This window comes from Meleagris gallopavo, chromosome 28 (assembly GCF_000146605.3).
Source record: "Meleagris gallopavo isolate NT-WF06-2002-E0010 breed Aviagen turkey brand Nicholas breeding stock chromosome 28, Turkey_5.1, whole genome shotgun sequence".
NCBI lineage: Eukaryota > Metazoa > Chordata > Aves > Galliformes > Phasianidae > Meleagris > Meleagris gallopavo.
This window is the reverse complement of record NC_015038.2, coordinates 102987-121455: the sequence shown is the minus strand read 5'-3', so window position 1 is coordinate 121455 and position 18469 is coordinate 102987. Positions and strand designations below refer to the sequence as shown.

The window sequence follows — 18469 nt, the reverse complement described above, 5'->3', positions numbered from 1 at the left end:
CCACTGGGCATTGGGCACTGATGCTGATGTTCTGCCCTCTCATAGTGTCATCATCTCAGCATGTGACAGGAGTGGGCTGTTAGCAGAGCGGTGTGCAGCCCTGTTGAAAAGAGGCATCACCGACCTGGAGCAGTGCTGCACCCTGTGCTCCTTTTCTGACTGTTAATATAGCCCTGCAGGGCAAGGAGGGTGTTTGTAACCCCCCAGGGAACCAGGGAGGGTAACAGCATCCACTCATAGTGAGCTCTCCTGGGAAAGGTCCAGAGGGCACACAAGTGGAAAAATCTGCTAGACGTATTTTTTACTGAAAGCAATCATCCAAGTGCCTTTTAATTTATGAACATCCCAGTTGTTAGGTTTCTGGGCACCTTAGCAGGGATCAGGCAAAGGCATCATTTCCAGGAAAGCAACCTCTTGCAGAAATATGACACAAGTGGGAATCTGACCTGTACTCAGTAAACAGCAGCCCTAAACTACAGCCAAGCTGCTGCTGTGTAAAGGGGCTGTGGGCAGGGGGCTGGGGGTCCTCTCTGAGTTGCCCTGGAGCTGCAGCATCCCTGGACACTACTGATAAGGAATTTGGGGTTCCACACCTTGGAGGAGGATGGGGGGCAGTTTGGGCCCCTCTACCAAGTTGAGACCCAAGACAAGGATCTGTCTTGTTTTCTGCTTTTTCCTCACCCAATTTTCCTACTGTGGTCTGAGCCTGCAGGGCTCACAGCCACTCTGAACATATTGAGACCCCTGCAAAGCATGTGGGATAGAACTCCTCATCCCTTCTCATCCTTTCTACCACGCTCCCTTGCTATCCTCCTCTTCCTCTCAGAGCAATGTATGGCCGTCTGCAGGGGTGAGCCAATGGTGGACCCATGTGCATGGGGTTGTGCTCCATAGCCAGCGAAAGAGCCACCCATAAATCTCCATGCCCTTTTCCTCCCAGCCCCTACGGGAACTCACTGCAGTCATTTTGGCATTGGTGACATCTGAGGGGCACAACCCTCCCAGGGCTGGGAAAGGGCCATAGGAAACGTGCTTCCAAAGGGAGTCCAATGAAAAAGGGACCCTGATAAGAAAGGAATTCCAATTAACTCTAATTAACTCTTCCCACCGCTGGAAGAAATCCTGCCACAGAGCTGAGTCTGGCAGTGCTGCTGTAGAGACTGCAGAGCCGGGTGGGGAGGACAGCTCAACCCCACCACCGACAGGACCAGCAGTACCCCCTGCCCATGATCAGACCTGAGATGGACACATGGCAGCTTCAGCCCTGACACAGTGCCCCCAAACCACCCCAGGTGGGTGCAGGCTCCTCTGCTCCCCTGGGCAATGGAGGTGTCTGAATTCCCTACACATCGTGGGTTAAAAGAGTCTGACCATGTGGGGAGAGAATAGGGAACAAGTGGGGGAGAAACGAGGCAAACAGAGGCTGGAGTGACTGCAGTGGTCTTTTCCAGCCTTGATGATTCTATGGAGAAGATGTGATCCTGCCTTGCACAAAGGGCAGAATGTGGTGGGCAGAGTGTGGGGTGCACAACATTGCAAACAGCTCCAAGGAGCCATTGGAACCCGTCAGTGGTGGAGGACCTCCTGGGTGTTCATTACCATTTTATTTTATTTGCATTAAGATAAACCACATCTTTATCTGTACATCTCCTTAAATACTTGGCAACACTTAAAAATAAAAATAATAAAACAAGAACAATAACAAAAAAAAATAATAATAAAAAGAAAGGAACAGTGCAGGCTACAATATCAAAACAGTACAATGCTTGTGAATAAATAACCCCTTGGGGCAGCTCAGGGGCTGGGCTGTTCAGATTGCACAGGGAATGGCAAACTCAGCCCTCCTGGGTCCTCATCCCCCCTTCCCCGGCAGCACTGATCTCTCAGCTCTTAGTTGACCGTCTCAGTTGTGCTGCTGCTGCTGTTTTTGTTGGTTTTGCAGCAGAAGTATTGGTTCCAGATCTGCTGGAAGGCTGTCCGGAACTTCTTGATCCTGAAGGCATAGACAACGGGGTTCATGGCCGAGTTGCCGTGGGTGAGGAAGATGGCGATGTAGGTGAGGATGTGAGGTGTCTTGCAGGATGGGCAGAACAAGGTGATGCAGTTGAGGATGTGCAGAGGGAGCCAGCTGAGCACAAAGAGAAAGAGAACCAGTGCGAGGGACTTGGCGATCTTCAGCTCCTTCCCATAATACTTCTGGGGGTCGTTGGAGCTGGAGGAGACCTTCTTGTTGAGCTGCTTGCGGATGAGATTGAAGACTTCCAGGTAGATGAGCAGCATCAGCAGCAGGGGCGGCAGGACCCAGACGAAGAAGTTGAAGTACACCATGTACTCCATGCTAATGACCGTCTCGAACTGGCACTTGATGACAAAATCTGAATGGCTGGCGTTCAAATCCTGAGTCCCCAGCATCTTGTTCAGGTTATTCCAACCGAACATTGGGGTGAGTCCCACCAGAAAGGAGACGATCCAACAGCAAGCGATGGCCACTGCTGCTCGCCGGGGTGTCACCACGCTCTTGTACCTGTGCAAGAGACAACAACCACAGGGAAAATGAAACGTGAGTTGGAGGTTTTGCCTGGGGGTTCAGACTTCTGCACATGGGGTGGTAGTGCCTGTTCTGAGATGTCCATGATGCTGCTCACTCCATAGAATCATTAAGGTTGAAAAAGACCTCCAAGATCACCCAGTTCAACCCCAACCCATCCCCACTGTGCTCTCTGACCATGTCCCTCAGTGCCACATCTCCACTGTTCTGAACACCTCCGGGGACGGTGTCTCCCATTGACTCCCATCACCTTCTCCATCCCAGGGGATGGGCAGCGACCTCCTGGAGGTGATCCCAGAGCTTTTGGCATTGGTGAGAAGCCAGGAGGTGCATTAGTAACCACACGCTGTCTCCCTGCTCCAGTCCTGCTGGGACCCTGCCTCAGCCAATTCCCCCTGTGCTGGGGAGGAAATCACTGACAAAAACTTCCCCAGAGTCTGCTGGGTGGAGGAAGCATCCAGTGGTGCTAATGGTCCTCTGGGCACAGCTCGTTACATTTCATAATGTGCTCTCCCCATTGACAAAACCTTTTTTCCTAATGGGCTCGTGCCAAGGGATGGAAGGAGGAGGCTGCCTGGGTTCTGTGTCCTCCTCACCAACACAGTCCTGGCTCCCCCGAGCTCTCCAAGCGTGAACAAAGCCTGCTAGGTTGATTTTTCCCCCTGGTCCTCAGATGAAAGCCAGACAGATTCACCCAAGTGCTTTTGCCTTCCACTGGAGAGTATTGAACAAGGGATATTTTTCTGGCTGTCTGCTGGGTTTTGCTGTGGTGCCAGTGTTAACTTGGTCATGGAGGTGGCTGGGAAACACAGAGTCCCATCTTGCTGCTCTGAGCTCCCTGTTGCTTGTCTTAGAAAATCTGCCAAGAATTCAAACCCACTCCTTCCCCCTCAAAGGTCCATCCTCCAGACCCATCTCAAGGGCAGGATGGGAGCACAGAGGGGTGCAGGATAGAGGGAGGACATCCATCCTCAGGAGGTCAGAGGGTCCACAGCCGCCATCTCTGATGGCTTTCCTGAATGAACCCCCTCTGTTCTGGGAAACCATTTCCAGGCAGATCCCGTGGGAAGGAGGTGGCAAGGCAGGCTGCTGTTTCCTCTGAGAGCCAGAGGGTGATTTATTCCTTGTTGGGAGGAGAGAGGGCATGAGACCCTGAGAAAGCCGTGGGGCAGGGAGATCTGGAACTCTGGGGAGCCAAAGGGTGGTGGGAGAAAGTCAGCACTGTGGGATGGGCGGGGTGGGTGACAGGCCCCCATGCAAGCCTCACATCTCGAGGATTTTGAGGATTTTCTGCTATTTTTTCTGCAGTTGAGGTGCTCCCCACCCTGCAGTGTGCTGTCCCATGGCCCCAGGCACCTGGGCATGGAGCACTCAGCCCTCCTTCCCTTCCATTGCCTGGATTTGGGAAGCACAGGGGACAGAGAGAACACTGAGACCCCATTTTTAGCCATGAGCTGGAGCAGAGGATACAGGTTTCATGCCTGTAGCCACAGTGGAGGGGATGTATAACGGCTGCTGGGGGCCAGCACCAACAGTCCTGGCCCCACACTGCTTCAGAACAGGGCGTGCTGCAGATGGCTATCAGGACAGCTGCAAAGGTCGTGCACAAGTCTGTTTGGTGCAGAGGGTGTAACACACACGCAATAGAGCAACAGCCCCACATCAGCACACAGCCCTCCTTCCTTCTCACTGCACATCCATCCCTCCCCACTGTACATCCATCCCCCTTTAACGCACATCCATCCCTCCTCAGTGCACACATCCATCTCTCCTTCTTAGTGCACATCCATCCGTCCTTAATGCACATCCATCCCTCCTCTCTGCACACCCTTCCGTTCTTCTCACTGCACACTCATCCTTGCTGTACACTCAGCCCTCCTTAATGCACATCCCTCCCTGCTCATCGCTGCACATTCATCTCTGTGCCCTGCTGCACATCTCCTACTCCTCACTGCACAACCCTGGCCACTGAAAGCAAAACCTCTCTGGTTTATCCTCCTCCACATGTGCCAGTGTCATCGTGGTCACAAAAGCTGGGGCTAAAACTCAAACCAGCAAACTCACAGAAACCAGCAACATTTGGAACTGGGGCTTTTGTTGACTTTGTTCCTTCAAGCCACAAGCCCAGGGCAGTGACATCCATCCCTGGGTTCGAGGTGCCCATCAGCCCCACACAGGGAATGATAAAACCACCAAATGACTCCAAGTCCCTCCTTTGTACGCCCCACAGGGTCTGGACATGGGGCTCTGTTGCTCTGAAGGCTGCAAACCCTATGTAAAGCAGGAAAATGCAAGATCCTGCCTATTGCTTGACCCCATGGCACAAAGTGTTTGGTGGTTGGGGGGGGAAGGGAGGAGAAAGAGTCTTTGCTGCTCCCATGTCTCTGCTTTGATCATACCAACAAAAAAACATCTTTCTCATTTGTCTCATTTTGTATTAATGAGATAGAGCTAGAATTTGGGATGGGCCTGGGAGGCAGAAGCACTAGGAAATGCTGATAATGGCTCACAATTAATAAATAATTATATTCTGATTGTTGTCACTGGAATGATTGCTACCATCATTACAAATTTATTGCTACTATTATTTTTATTAACAGCTGCCACGAAACCATCCAAGATAATAGTCACCTCCGTCATCGCATCATTTGGGTTTGTTTCCTTCATCTGTGGGGTTTTGAGCCTGACCATAATTGCCAGTTTTCCACTTCTCATCCCTTCCTGAAGGGCTCTGTGCTATCCCTTCCCCATGGAGATAGGTATCACCCCAAACCCTCCTGGACACCCTGCCAAGGCCTGGAGAAAGGAGTGGGGCTCCTTGAGCCAGGTACGATGTACTGGGAGAGATGCTGGGGTGCCCCTACCTCAGGAAATTGTGGAGTGCCCCCCTGGCCCTCACCTTGAGGGTGTTATCTGCCTTCTCTTCCATTTATTTGTCATTTCCAGACTTGATTCACCTTCTACCACATCTTGACATGTCCAGGTATCTGCAACTCACAGCGTGATCCACATATATCACTCAGGGAACATATTCTCTTGACTTGGTTGAAAAACCTTCAGTGATTTCACATCTGGTTTTCATCATACGCTTTTTTTTTTCCTTCAGCATTTCTCAATATTCTTTTGTCCATAAAACGTGTACAGTTGCCCACCCTGCCCTGAGATGCAGCTTTGCTGGTCCTCGCTCTGGTAGGGCTTACTGCAAAGCAGCTCCTGGAGAATTAATTCACTAATGAAGGCAGACCATTGCTAACAAAATGAAGCTGGAGCCAGTGAGGTAGAAGGAAAGGGGACCAAGCTGACATGAAGATCATCTGCACTCTGAGCACAGCAGAGAAGAGCAGTCAGAGCATGTCCTGATCTAATTGAAAATCTCTAGATAAAACCTCCTTGATCTCAGGGGAGTTTGGTTTCTGCTCCTTTTTCCCTGCTGTATCTCTGCTTCAGATCTCAGTGTCCTGGGGGCCTCTGGGTGGACAGATTTTGGTGTTTGAAACCGCTCAGAGATGTGAGGCTCAGAAACGTGAAGCTGAGAAATGCATAGCAGCATGCAGGTCCTGCAAGGAGCGACCTCAGCTCAGGGCTGAACATGTAGCTGCACGGTGGGAAGTGTTGCATAAGGGACATTGTGTGCTCCCATCTGTTCACATCCCTCCTTTGTGATGGTTGGGAGTTTTGTGGCTCTTTGGGGTCACGCACCCATCTCTCAGCCCTTCATGCTCCCAACTGCCATTCAGTGACCGCAGCAAGCCAATAGCACAGCCCACGTTGTCTGCAGACGTGGCTGGAGCTGCTGGGTGATGGCTCTCCTTTCCACCACAAGGGTCTTTCACACCCTCCTGAGTCATCCCTGCAGTTCTCACAGCTGGGATGGAGGTGACAGGTGGCAATGAGCCATAGAGGTGATGTGAGAAGACACCTCGCGGGCAGAGGGGTCATTTCAGCCTACTGCTCTCCTGATGGCATCACTTCTGGTTTTCCACTTGAGAAGTAGTGAGGGTTGGTGACAGCTGGTGGGTGGATGGTGGCCTTGGGAGGGATCGATGTCAACCAACATTAGCCAAAGCTGGTGGCTAGATAGAGCTCTCCATGACAGCCTGTTCCTACAAATGCTTCAAAGGGAGGAGATTGATAGCCAGCATCTCCCAGGAGATTGTCCCAGTACCAAAATCCCAGATCTGTTACGTGACTAATATCATCTGAAGACATACAACCCCACAGCCCAGGTGACAGAAAGAAATCTTTGTGCTTTGAGCTTTGTCCGAAAGGGCTGTGTGGGACCTGCACCATGCAGAACCCAAAGTCCAGGGAGATGCTGCAGCCATGGGTAGCAGCCCTGACAACTTTCCTGTGCTGCCTGAGGGATGCACAGGGATGTGGGCACATCCAGCAGCAGCCCTAGGGACACAAACAGCCTCTAAGAAGCAAGAGAAATAAGGTAGAAAAGGGATTTATGGGCTAAAACACCTGGAAATGGGGAATGATGCCTCCACAAGTGCAGAACCTGAGGGTACATCAGGGATTTTCATTCAGTTGATGGCCTCAAGTGTGGGAAGAAGTCTATAGGTTCCAGTCCCAGACCTGGAAGCTGGACATGTCCCACCACCTCTACTGCTCTCCTGGTGCCCCAGTGGAAGCAATCCACCGAGCATCTATCCCAGCTCATCCCACCTTGAGCTTGGCATCTCCAGCAGGGCTGCACTGTGAAGTTGCTAAGGTTAATGTTCCAGAACCCATGCACACACTGACCACTTGGCTTTTGGGTCTAAACCTGCCACTTTTCAGGTTCCAGCTAACAGATTGAGTTCAACCTTCACCATCTGAGCCAGAAAGACTTGTGTTACTGTATCCTTGGGATGCTAGGAGCAGCCACATCATCACGCTGCCCCAGAGGAGTTTGTTGCCAAGCAGTCTCAGCCCCGTGCTGCTGGTCCCAGTGGAGCTGCTGGCTGGCTTCTGCTTTGCTCGGGATGTCTGTGCCACTGAACTCCCTGGGCTCTGGCAATGAATCACAGCCCATCTTGGGAACAAACCACAGGCTTCCAGTAACTGCAGAGGTTCTTGAATATCCCTTGCCAGCTGTGCTCAACCCATAGGAAGGACACATGCAACCTCTGTGGTGGCTCTACCATGGGCTGGTGCAGATGATTCATGCTGGGACCAGGAGCTGCAGGGGGAAGCAAAACCACTGGGGGCTGGAGATCGTAGGAAGAAGATGGAAAGCATGGGGACCTCACACACTTCCTTCATGCCACGGGGAAATGTTGTTGCTGTCCAAGGAAGGCAAAGGAACATGTGTTGTCTGCTGCAGTGTGGTGAGAATAGCAATTTCTCTCACATCTCACAACAGCATCCTCCATCCATGCAGCAAATACAAATCCTCTATGCACATAGAGTTAATCTGGCTATCAAACGGGGCTCAGTTTATAGCCTGTGGTTGGATCCTGATGCATTCAAGTATTCTTGCTGTATAAGCAGCAATTCTTGGTGAGGAACGCTCACCTGGTGCTCAGCCCCTCACTCTAAATGGGAGGTTCAGCAGGAGCCTGGGGATGCCTGATGGAAATGATTTAAGCCCTGCCCCAGGAGGAGCCACGAGACCACCCAATGCCACGGCCAGGATCCGCCCAGCTCCACCACGTGTGGTCACAGCCCTCCTAGGTTTCCCTGGATCGCTGGCTTTGCCTTCCAGGATCCAGAGGTAGGTGGGAGGGAAATGATTTAACACTGTTGGCAACAGCTCCAAAACCATGAAATGAGCGGCAGGATCCCAGAACTGGGGGAAAAGAGAAAAAAAAAAAAGTGATGTTCTTGTCTTTTGGCTCTTACTTCCAGGCAGCAGTATTATTTTAGTGTTCCTTTGCAATGCAAAGCAAGAAAAGTGCTATTTTAAAAAGAGAAGAAGTTGAAAATGTTCTGTTTTATCAAGACTTTGGGAAATAGGGCACAGAGGAGCAGCCCAATTCCTAAGAGAAGGGGTTGACTTGGAAGGGATGGTTCCATCAGACAAGGCACAGCGTGATGGGCACGATGGACTTGCTTTCAGCATTACCCACATGCAATAAAGTCATTGGGTGCTTTTAGCATCTGACCAGTTTTGTTGTCAAAAATAGATATTCAGTGTACAAAAGTCTTTTTGGAGAGGGGAAGAGGTCTGGGATCCCATCACACATGGAGAGCTGCCCATCTCCAGCAGAAGATAATTTCTGCAGAGCAAGATCTCAGGAGGAGTTGCCCCAAACCCACAGCATGCAGTCAGTGCTCCTTACATGGGGATGGGACCCAGGTCCTCTCCCTCATCATAGCACACCACTGCCCCATGGATCCAACCACCACGAGGGCTTTCATGCACCAACCCTACCCCTGCTCTGGGAATTAGCTGGGTGCTCATTACCCAACCTGGGCTTAGAGCTGATCTCTGCATCTCCGTGCTTTGTAGGCATGGTGGGCCTGGGTGGGTAGTTGGACTTGGTGATCTCAGTGGTCTTTTCCGACCTTAATGATTTTATGATTCTTAGAGGAGTTGGGGCATTCATGTAACGCAGGAGAGAAGGGATGAAAGGCAGCTTTGGCTCTTTTTGGTGTAAATCCAAGATAAAAGCAGTGGCTTTTCAAATGAAGATTTGTGTTTTTCTTTGCATGGATAATTTTTTCTTGATCCTAAAGAGCTCCTTTGAAATGAGGACTCTGAAGAAGGAAGAGGGAGGAAGGGGGGAAAGAAGAAATAAGACAGCTCCAAAACCCACTGGAAGTGGCAATTCTGTCAAATGTGGGCTCTGGGAGAAGGTGAAATCAGATGGGAAATACAGAATGCTTGATGTGATTGGGCTCCCGGAGCCTCTCCAGCTCAAACCCCGACCCACATCATCACCCACTGACAACACTGCTAAACCAAAGGGCACATTGGCATCCAAGTGGGTGAGGCTGAAAAGCACCAAGAGCTATTAAAAGAAAGGATGGGGAACTTACAGAAGAGGATGTAAGAAGGGTCTCAAGATGTTCTGTTGGCTGGGTGAGCAGGAGGCAGGAAAGCTGCGATAGCATCTCCTGGGGGGAGGCATTAGTCCAGCTGTGAGGCACAGCTGAGGTGGGTCTTTATCTCTCAGCTGCAGAAGGACACTTCAGAAGATGAGATATCCTAAATTACAGATGGAACAGGAGATTGGTATCGGCTCTCTTTTAATTTCTTGGTTCTGCACTTCTGCTTGCTGACCTGACTCCTGCTTTGTAGTCAACAACCCCAACTCTGGTTTCTTAGGCTACGATTTGTTATTGCAGCTCGGGATCTTCGTGGCACAATCTGTCACTGCAGAGGGAACATTTCCCTCACGCACTTCATTGAGCTCCAAGACTGATACCTCCAAGGCTGAAACTTTGGCTGGAGGCTCAGCAGACAGGGGAGGTTGTTTTCCCCACCCAACCTCTAAATGAGAATTAGGAGAGCTGATGAGATCTACTGCTCCTCAGCCGCAGAGGACACGATAACCCAAAACAACCCATCCAGCATCTTCTGCACAGGGCAGCTTTTCCCTGCTTAAAAGCTCAATTTCAAATGCAGAAAGCAGGCAGATTAATTTCTTTTTTTGCTTATGAGCTGTCTATATGTACTTTCAATTAATGGAACCTGTCTCGGAGATGCCATTTTGCACTTCCACCTTCAGCCCAAACACAACTTGCCACAAATCACGGGTAAAACCCGTGTTACTCAACTCTGCAACATCAGGGGAACAGAAGTGAGGAACGGAATACGTATGTGTTTAGTCATCAAGTTATTTACGTACAGATGAATCTGTCCAGTGCAGATCTATACATCCTGATCAGCCAAATGCAGCGCCAAATTGGAAGTGAAGGCTCCAGTTAGCACCGCAATCAAATGTTCCCTCACCGCAGGGAATTGATCTTTCACGAAGAAAACAAATAAATGCAAGTGCAAAGCAAACCTGAAGTTTATTATTTAATTCCCGTTTCCTCCCTCAGGTTTAAATGATGATTTATTTCCCTTGGAAGGAAACCGACTGACCTTGCAGCCTGGAAGGAACCCGCTTGGTGTTTGCACCAGGATGGCAGAGAAAGGCTGAGACCCGAGAGCAGGAACTGCAGCGATAAATTACACCCTGTGCATCTTCCTAATTACCCTGGCAATTAAGTCCAGGCAGGGAGCGGTGGGAAGATGCAGCCTGGTTGCAGCAGGGCATGGACAAGGAGGACTCATTGGCCAGGCAGCAGCCAGTCCTCCCCATGCGTGAGGACCACACCGGCCCCCATGGAGCCTTTGAGGCCCCACCATCCCTTTTCCTGGGGCACAAGAGACGTACAAGAGGGTCCCCATGCTGCTGGAGATGGAGATGTTTTGCTGTGGCTGCAATCAGGGCTGGGGATGGCCCTGTGGGCACGGAGCATCTGCACTGCCCAGGCTGTGAGCATTATGGGAGTGGGTGCTGATCTCCATTCAGTTAACTGGTTCTGCACTGCAGTTCTCACCCATCTGGATGCAGGCTGTGCCATCAGCTCTCGGCCACGCAGGGTCACAGGCAAACAGAGCCACTCGAGCTGAAATAAACGCGTTGTAGCTGCATGTTGCAGGGTTTAACTCACGGAGTGTTGTTGATACCAGTGCAAAAAGAAAGAGGAATTACACAGTCTGAAAGCCTGTGCTAATTATGGCTGTGTCTGAGGCAGCGTTTCTCGGTGCTTTCGGAGAGTTTGTAGCACCGTTCCCTCTGCGAGCAGATGGGGAAACTGAGTTGCAAAGGGGGGCTCTGCTGTGCCAAGCGAAGCAAGATGAACTGAGCTGAATGAGAACGCATCCCCAGTGCCAGGAGCTGGCACTTCTCTCCTTTGAAAGTAGCCAAGAGAAAACTTCTCAGCTCTGGGTGCAGGGATAGGAATGGCCCAGGGAAGGCAGTGCCCCATGCTGCTCAGTGCAGCCCTCCTTCTATGAGTGTCACAAGGGTGGTGGACCAGGGGATGTCACGTCCCTGCTGCTGTGTCCCTGCCCAGGCATCACTGGTACCTGTGGGCACCTTGTGCAGTCTCAGAGCAGCAAGGAATGAGGCGGGTGAAGAAGACAAGAGGATGAGGCTTGGGGGCAAATCCCTTTCCTTTTTGAGAGTAATTTTTAATTAAGAACAAAATTCCAACCAAACCAACCAGAAGTTCTGCAAGCAACGCTCAGCTTGGCACTGGGGGCAGAGCCCAGGCAGGAACGAGGCAGGGATAGGATGGGGTGGGGAGGGACAGACCAGGGCACAGAGGAACTGTTGGGTTCCACTGGGCTCTGTGCAGCAAAGGACAAACCCAGACACCACCAAACCTCCTAGCACCTGGTTCTGCTCTGCCCTGCATCACCAAAAACATCCCTTCCACCTCAGTTCTCACCCCATCAATAATATGTTCCTTAGCCCACAAGCAACTGAGGAGGAGACCATCTTTGTGGGATTATTTCACACCTGCTGATGGCATCACCAGTGACGTCTCTTTAACCCCCAGACCTGCCTGTCAGGAAGGCAGCTAGCTACGTGCCTGGGCTGGCTGAGCAGGGCTGGGTGCTGGTGCAGCAGGAGCTGATTCGCTTATTGCTATTCTGCAGGGTTCCCTGCTGGCTCTGGGGCTGTTTTGTGCACATCATGGAGATCATCAATTGCTCTTTCTTGTGGCTGGGCATGCCACGTGAGAGCCGCACGCCTGCCCCAGCAGCTGGGCATCCATGCTGCCAGCAATGGCATCTCCCTGCCAGGAGCTCAGCCAGCCGCAGGGACAGCTGGTTTCTGCTTTTGTGGGCAGGAAATTCTTCATTCAGGCACTGAGGATGGTGTTGCCCCCGAGGAGTCACGCCGCTCAAGCCATCTCCATCCCACCAGGCTGATGTCTCTCCCTCACTGTCTCCTCCATGCCCCATATCCCACTTTCTGCAGGCACCATGACTCCCTGCTTCCTGCCTGAACTTCCCTTGCACCCTTTGGGCAGGATCCTGCAGATTTTCCCTTGACCTTCCTCCAATCAGAGGTTTTCTTCCAGCCCATCGGTTTTGTTCCAGTCTGAAATGACTCCCATGTGTGTCACACAGAAACTCATCTCCCAGGTCATTTCACCAGGTTGCCTCCTCCACACATCCTCCTCCTTTTTTCCCCATTCTTTGCTGTGCTCTGAAGACCTTCCCACGTCCTCTTCCACACCAGGATGTCAGACCCATCACAATTCCAACTTCCTGACTTTCTCTACTTCCTCCATCTCCAGTCACTCTCCTCAAATCCTGTCCCCATGCCAAGGCTGTGACCTCTCAGGATGAGTCATTCTCCCACTGCCAGGCTGATTTCAGCATGGATACAGGACACAATTGGTTACTGCATCCCCTCATTACATTTCCCCGTGCCCAACAGCCCCTTGTGTTTGGGTGCAGTCTGCTTTGGTTCTGGACAGGAGGGATGGTTGGCTCTGGCCTCACTGATTGCAAACTGTGGCTGTTGGTCTGTGGGTCCCTGCCAACCAGGCCTTGAAAGCACAGTCTGGTGGGCTTTGTTCCAGTTGTCTCCACCAAACTCATGGCCAAAATCCCTCTCTGGTCATCAGAGTCAAGCTGGCCTTTCTATAAAGGCAGGGTGACGGTGACACCTCTCACTGCTGCAGTCAACTTCTTCCATCTCAGGGATGAAGGATGACCCAGGACAACCCAGCAAAGGTCTCCTCCGCACCCAGAGGCGGCTCCAGCTCCAACTGGCTGCAGTGAAGGCACACACCAGGGTGAGCTGCTCCTGACTCACTCCTGACACACTGCCTGCAGGGCCAGGCTGGGCTGGCAGGGATCAGGCAGACTGAATCAGCAGCTTTGGCAGAACCTCCTGTATCATGTTGAACTATTTTCGCTGCCTCTATGGGGTCCTCAGAAAGTATCAGACCCCAGGGTGCATTGGCATCACCTCCACCAATCCAGCACCTTTGGAAACACCTAATGAACCTTTGGTACCTGACTCTAAACTCTTCAGACCAGTAGGACTATGGGTAACTCCTATTTCACTGCACTACCCCTGCACTGAGCAAGTCCTGGCACTGCACTGTGCCTCAGTTTCCCTAGCTGCAAGTGTTCTATTGCCCTTCCAGGGAACCTGCCCTCACATTTATTGGTAAGGCATTGTCAGTGTGTCAATGTCTCTACCTCACAATTAGTAGCATTCATAAAAAAATCCCAATGAAAATCTTCCCAGAGCATGACTTTGGAGCACAAGAGGAAAACACCAGCTAGGAGCTGGTTATCATTCATCTCCCAGCAGGCAGATGGAAGCTCAGCCCATGGGACAGATGTTGGCTCCAGCAAACGGGGTCAGGGCAGAACGATCCCCCGGCAGCTGACCCAGCACATAGATTGCATCTGGGAGGCTGGGATGAGCTGGAGATCCTGTGTGCAGGCATGGGGAGCAGCACCCCAACAGCCACACATCTCCCCTTGCCCTTCTTAGTTCAGGAAAAACCCCTAAATTCAGAAAAATCCAGGCATTCCCCCCCTCTCCTCTGCCCTGCCAAGTACGGAGCATCCCACACTTCGATCTTTGCCACCTCCCAGGGAGGGGACATCCACAAACCCAAAAGCCAAGGATATGGGAACAATGCTTCCAGCCCAGCCCGCTCCCCTCCAGCCAGCATCGCAGCGGCTGTGACTTTTTCTGTGACCTGATTTTCTGGCTGCCAGCAGACGTCTCATGGTGCTGCTGCAGCAGCTGTGCACTCCCCGAGAGTCTAATCCTGACATCCCATCGCCGAGGGAAGAGCCCCAGCCTGTGACTTAGCATGCACTTGGCTGAATGTTACTCCGTGGAACACAAAGCCATGCTGAAAAGTGGCTCCATCGGGTGTTTGCAGGACACTGAGACTGATACAACCTGCTGGTAAATCCCTGCCTGTTTCCAGGGCTCCGATCATTTCGGTGGCAGTGGGGATCACGCTCCTGGTCCAGCACCACAGCTCATCTGTGCCTCCTGGTTCTGAGCAGAGCATGATGTGAAACGCTGAGATTTAGCATCCATGTGCTGAGCTGATCAGGGAGTGCTGATAAATACAACTTGGAATCAGTTCTCCAGCAAACCCTTCCGGGCTGTGATCTCTGGCTGTTCCTCTTTGCTCTCGGTTCCCATCTACCTGCTCCCTGCGGGTCACTCTCATCTGCTAAAAATAAAGGCAGCAAGGGCAGAACAAAAGGGCTCTGAGCAAGAAGTGGCTGCAAAGAGCTGCCAGTTCCCAAAACTCCTCTGGTTTAGGAAAACGGGATTCCTTAGAAATGCAGCCTGTTTTGTAACGTTGGACTGCATCTTTTTGTCAGCAAAAAAAGGTGGTGACAGAGGTGAAAGATGCCTCAGTGAGCTTCTGTGAACGTGAGCTCCCCAAAGCTCCCTAAGCTCCCACTGAGTCGCCTGAGTGCTTTGAAACCTGTCCTCCAAATTTAAAAATAAGCCTCAGACAAGCCGTGGCTTTGTTCATTCACTTGGTTGGATGGACAGAATCACTCACCATTGCCCTCACACATCATTTGCTGCATTGTCCAGACTGCTGGGAGCCATCTCCGGTCATCCTTGCCTCCCCGGGGACATTCCCTGTGGGTCACATCACCTCGTATGCAGCATGCACTTCATTTTCTTCATTTCAACCTTTTGTTCTGGATCAAAATCCTTCAGACAGCCCAAAATCTTGCTTCTGAGGTTCGGTGCCTTCTCCTTTCCATGGGGATCTTCTCCAGGGGATCAGGAGCCATGGGGACTGGGGCCACAACACATCCCAACTGCATCCCACACCTCTCCTTCTCCATGCTGGCCTTGCTGCTGCCTCTCAGAGCCTAAATACCCATAGAGGCTCCCCAGCACTCACTGTTGGGAGCACTGGAAATACTTTTCATACCCCTTTATTCTCCTATTCCTGGGAATTTAGGCCAATGCAGTGTCCTGTCCCAGTGACCCCTCACCCCTACCACGGTGAAGTGCCCCCCACCATCCCACCAAGTCCTCCCTTGAAACCTCAGTGGAGGAAACCTCAGCCCTGTGCCCCAGCTGGCCGAGGGTGATGAGCCTTCCTGTGACCCAACCCCAGCTGGCCCCAGGCCTGTGGCTCTTGGCAGGCCCAGAGAGAAGGGGAAAGAGCGCTGCAATCCCAGCAGGAGCCCAAAAAGTGTAGAGCCAAGCTGAGGAAGCATTGCATTGCTGCCTCCATCCAGGAGGTTACTTGCAATCCTCCTCACTGGTGGAATTTGTGGTCCAGGGCTGAGGGATGCTCCTGTGCTCTTAGATCTCCTAAGGCTCAGGGCATTGCTGGAACAGCACAGAGTGCCAGTGCTGTCCCCAGGGACACCCACAGACCCTGTTTCACCCATGCTGTGCCTCAGCCTCCCCTCTCTGCTCCTGCCTCCCATTACTGAGCAATTTCCAGCCCAGTTTGATCTAATTTCCACATCTCTGCAGCATCGTATATTTGCTCAGAACCTTCAGAAATGGTAAATGCAGCTTGGCTTGGTGAGCTGCTCCTCAGGGTGCCATGGGGTGTGGTGGGCTGGGGGCACCCACCAACCCAGTGTTAGAGTCTGGGTAAGAAGAGGGGGGATCCCTCATGTGCAAGATTTCCAGCAAATTTCCCCTGGTTTTCTTCTCCTAGCATGTATTTCAAAGCAGACTAAGGGAGAGAAATCCTAAGGAAGCCCAAGGATGGGGTCAGGCTGTGTTCTGGCATTCAGCATCCCTAATCGAGGGGGCTGTGGTTCCTATACTAAAGGAACTGCATCCCCATGAAAACATCCCTCCGGCACCGTCCCTCCTGCATCCTGCATCCCGCCACAGGGATGCCGGGGGCCGGTTCCTGCCTGGCTCCTTCCCCTCCCTTTGAACTCGTTTCATCTTCCCTAAGCACATCAGGGAGGGGGAAGTGGGGTCTGGGCTGGGGGGACCCTGCTGCGCCCAGCGAGGGGAGATGGAATGCAGGGGTGCTGGTGGGCGGGGAGGAAGGATACGAGGGCGAGATGGGAGCTTTTCATCCAGCACAAAGGCACTGAGCCTATTTTAGGTGGTTTCCAGCTGTTTGGAGCAGCTCCGTTTGGGAAGCTTGGGGGGTGTGGCACCTTCTGCTCCACCTGAATGATGCTTTTGGCTTTGCATCTCCTTCAGTCAACTGCTCCCAGCCAAGAGCCCCATTGCCTTCAGCCCCCAGGTAGGCAGCACATGGCACAGGCATGGAAACTCTCATGCATCCCTTCAGAAATTCCAAACACAGGACCTACAGGGCACCCTGGAGCAGTGACAGCACTGTTGGGGCTGCACAGCACCACCTCTGTGCAGGCATGGGACATCCGTCCCCACAGAGTCCCCTTGGTCCCGCTTCCCCCATCAGTTCCATCCATGGGATGTGGCTACAGAGCTCCAAATGCAAAGGTGATGGGCTGAGAGGGCACGCCAGCACCAGAAAGATGTTTCAGTATTATTTTATTATTATTATTGGCATCCAGTAACAGGTTGGGGGAAATTTGGAACATTTTAGATTCAGGAATTATTCTTCAGTGGTATTTTCTACCATTTGTGATCTCTGATGTGCTTAGGGCACAAAATCACCCACAGCCAATGCCAGCTGCTGGGAATTTGGGATAAGGGTGGATGACAGAGTGGGAAGGTTGGCACCACTGAGTGCAAAGTTATTCAATACTAAAAAAGATCTGAACAGGCAGAGCAAAATCTCACTGTGCTCAGACCAGGATGGACTAAATACAAAGTTAATATAGCATGAGAAAAATCCACCCAAACTACACACGGCACAGAAGGCTCAACCTTAATGCTCTCAGGATCCTGGGTCAGGGCAGAAATCACCCCCAAAAGCCCAACTGATGCTCAGAGGGAGCAAGGGAGGAGAGGCTGCATTTGTTGGGAGAAGCAGAGACACGAGCTCAGCGGCGCTGCTAAGTATAGACCTGCAGTCCTCCCACAGCTGAACCTGTCCCCAGCACACAGAGGATGCAGAAGAACCAAAAAAGCACCAAAAGCAGTGAGAGGACACAGAGGACTCTGGAGTGCTGTTGGGATGGAGAATGGGGATTTTTTCAGGCTTGAAAAAAATACATATACACAAATTGTGCAATGGGGAACTGCCTGAGAAGCCACGTGTGGTGGGGAGGGAGTGCACAGGGACTATGTTTTTACTCTGTGCAACCCCTACCCACAGGTCCCTGAGGCTGTCAGTGCCCTCCACCTTCACCACGGGAAACCTGGGCTGAGGACAGAGCTGTCGTCTCCTTCCAGATACAGAATGGAGCACAGTGACCCCCCTGAGCAAAGCAACCAGAGGCTGTGGGACCCCCCCTTACCCAGCCTACCCTGATTCCTCCTGCAGCCAAACCTTCCTGCTGGTGCTGCTGCTTCTCAAAGAGTTTGGGACATCTCTGTTCCCTCTGAAACCCCCCCCCCAGTGCCCACCTCAGACCCACTGCTCACATTGTCCTACCTGACCGGGATCTTCACCCGCAGGTACCGATCCACAGCGATGGCCAGGAGTGCCAGGATGGAGCTCTCGGTGAGGATGAGGACGGGACACGCCATCATGAGGCAGCTGTAGAACTCCGTTTGCGGTCCGATATTGATGATGATGGCTAAAGGGATGACCAGAGCACCCACGGCCACATCGGCCACAGCCAGCGAGACGATGAAGCAGAAAGTGGCATCTCGCAGCGCCTGGTTCATCTTCACAGCCCAGATGACCAGGATATTTCCCGGCACCGACACCAAGGCGATCAGCACTTCGATGGAGATGTAAGCAGCCTGGAAAGCCGACACGGGCTGTGCCATGATGCTGCGCTCCCCTCAGCGCTCCCTCGGTTACCTGCAAACGCAGAGGGAGGCGGTCACAAACTGCACTGCGAGCCGACATGGAGCCGGGACGGAACCCGGGCGGGGAGGAGGGGGGGGT

The 18469-nt window shown here is 52.2% G+C and overlaps 2 protein-coding genes across 3 annotated transcripts in view; both read right to left on the bottom strand.

Moving 5' to 3' along the window:
- Nucleotides 1-1573: 1573 nt before the first annotated feature.
- On the bottom strand, nucleotides 1574-18442 carry LOC100550516 (adenosine receptor A1). Of its 2 annotated transcripts, none has more exons than XM_003212847.4 (2): nucleotides 18008-18442; nucleotides 1574-2524 (listed from the first exon to the last, which is right to left on the bottom strand). In XM_003212847.4, exons 1-2 carry the CDS (start codon nucleotides 18346-18348, stop codon nucleotides 1891-1893), a joined length of 975 nt encoding a protein of 324 aa, XP_003212895.1. In that variant the 5' UTR covers nucleotides 18349-18442; the 3' UTR covers nucleotides 1574-1890. The 2 variants fall into 2 exon arrangements, with proteins under 2 accessions (XP_003212895.1, XP_031412802.1); XM_031556942.1 differs by having other exon boundaries at nucleotides 17998-18084.
- The window catches only part of DENND2D (DENN domain containing 2D), a 5255-nt gene continuing 5190 nt past the window's right edge, over nucleotides 18405-18469 (bottom strand). Inside the window, exon 12 of the mRNA XM_019623145.2 lies at nucleotides 18405-18416. Coding sequence (XP_019478690.1) covers nucleotides 18405-18416 — 12 coding nt within the window. The remainder of the gene's footprint in view (nucleotides 18417-18469) is intronic.